Source organism: Phaethon lepturus, unplaced genomic scaffold (assembly GCF_000687285.1).
Source record: "Phaethon lepturus isolate BGI_N335 unplaced genomic scaffold, ASM68728v1 scaffold24172, whole genome shotgun sequence".
Taxonomy (NCBI): domain Eukaryota; kingdom Metazoa; phylum Chordata; class Aves; order Phaethontiformes; family Phaethontidae; genus Phaethon; species Phaethon lepturus.
Genome location: NW_010524402.1, coordinates 3326 through 4276, shown reverse-complemented (window position 1 = coordinate 4276; position 951 = coordinate 3326). Strand labels below are relative to the sequence as shown.

Sequence of the window (951 nt, the reverse complement as noted above, 5' to 3'; positions counted from 1 at the left end):
TGTGGCTGTGGGGTCACATGCACCGTGGTGTGGCCATGGGGTGGGATGCAACACAGCATCACCATGGGGTTGGACACAAAATGGCATCACTGTGGCGTCAGACACAACACAGTGTGGCCATGGGGCCAGACAAACATGGTGTGGCAATGGGATGCGGCACAACATGGCATCACTGTGGTGTTGAAACACAACCCAACATGGCATGGCTGTGGGTTGGACACGGCACCCTGGGGTCAATTCCCTCCTGCCCTTGCATCCCTCCCCAGGGTTGGGCATCCCACCCAGGCCCCCAGTTTTGCCCTACTGTATCCCCAGCCCTTGCCCCCTCCTCTGGATGTCCCTCGAGGGCTGGGAAGCCATAGGGATTGGGGGCTGCCACACTCCCACTCACCATGCAAGCCGCCTGCACCGCCTCTGAGATGTTGCCAGCGTTGGGCTCGCACCAGAAGGCCGCACACTGAAAGTGTTGTCCTGTGTCCACGATGAGTGCAAAGGTGTGGGCATCCCGGCCCACCCCCAGGAAGGTCACGTACCGCACCTGGCACTCCCAGATGTCTGCCGCCTCCTCATCCTCCTGTGGGAAACCCGTGGGCCCATCCACCCCTGGCTGTACCTCAGGCAGCACTGCCATCCCTGCCAGGTCCCCTCTGCTGGGAGGCCGAGTCCCCCATGGGGGTTACCTGTCCCACCCCGGTGGAAGCAGGGTGCACACTTAGGCCAGAGCCCCCGTCCCCCTCCCCACCTGCACAGGATGCACCCTCATGGCTGTGTCGGACACGCGGATGAGGGAGGGAGTCCAGCACTCCCGCCCAGGGCCCCTCGTCAGCTTCTCGATGGCCTCGTTCAGCACATCCATCCCTAGGGAGCAGAAGACCCCATCCCATAGGCCCCTGCCCCAGCTATAGGCATGGTGCAGGCAGGGTGCTCACAAGTGGCTCCACATGCAGGGTG

General features: G+C 63.0%; 1 protein-coding gene across 1 annotated transcript in view; it reads right to left on the bottom strand.

The window, feature by feature from the left end:
- Positions 1 to 951, bottom strand: part of APBB3 (amyloid beta (A4) precursor protein-binding, family B, member 3) — a gene marked incomplete at both ends in the record, with an annotated part of 4054 nt that overhangs the window by 404 nt on the left and 2699 nt on the right. The window contains 2 exons of the mRNA XM_010282449.1: positions 392 to 571; positions 743 to 858. Of these exons, the coding sequence (XP_010280751.1) occupies positions 392 to 571; positions 743 to 858 (296 nt within the window). The remainder of the gene's footprint in view (positions 1 to 391; positions 572 to 742; positions 859 to 951) is intronic.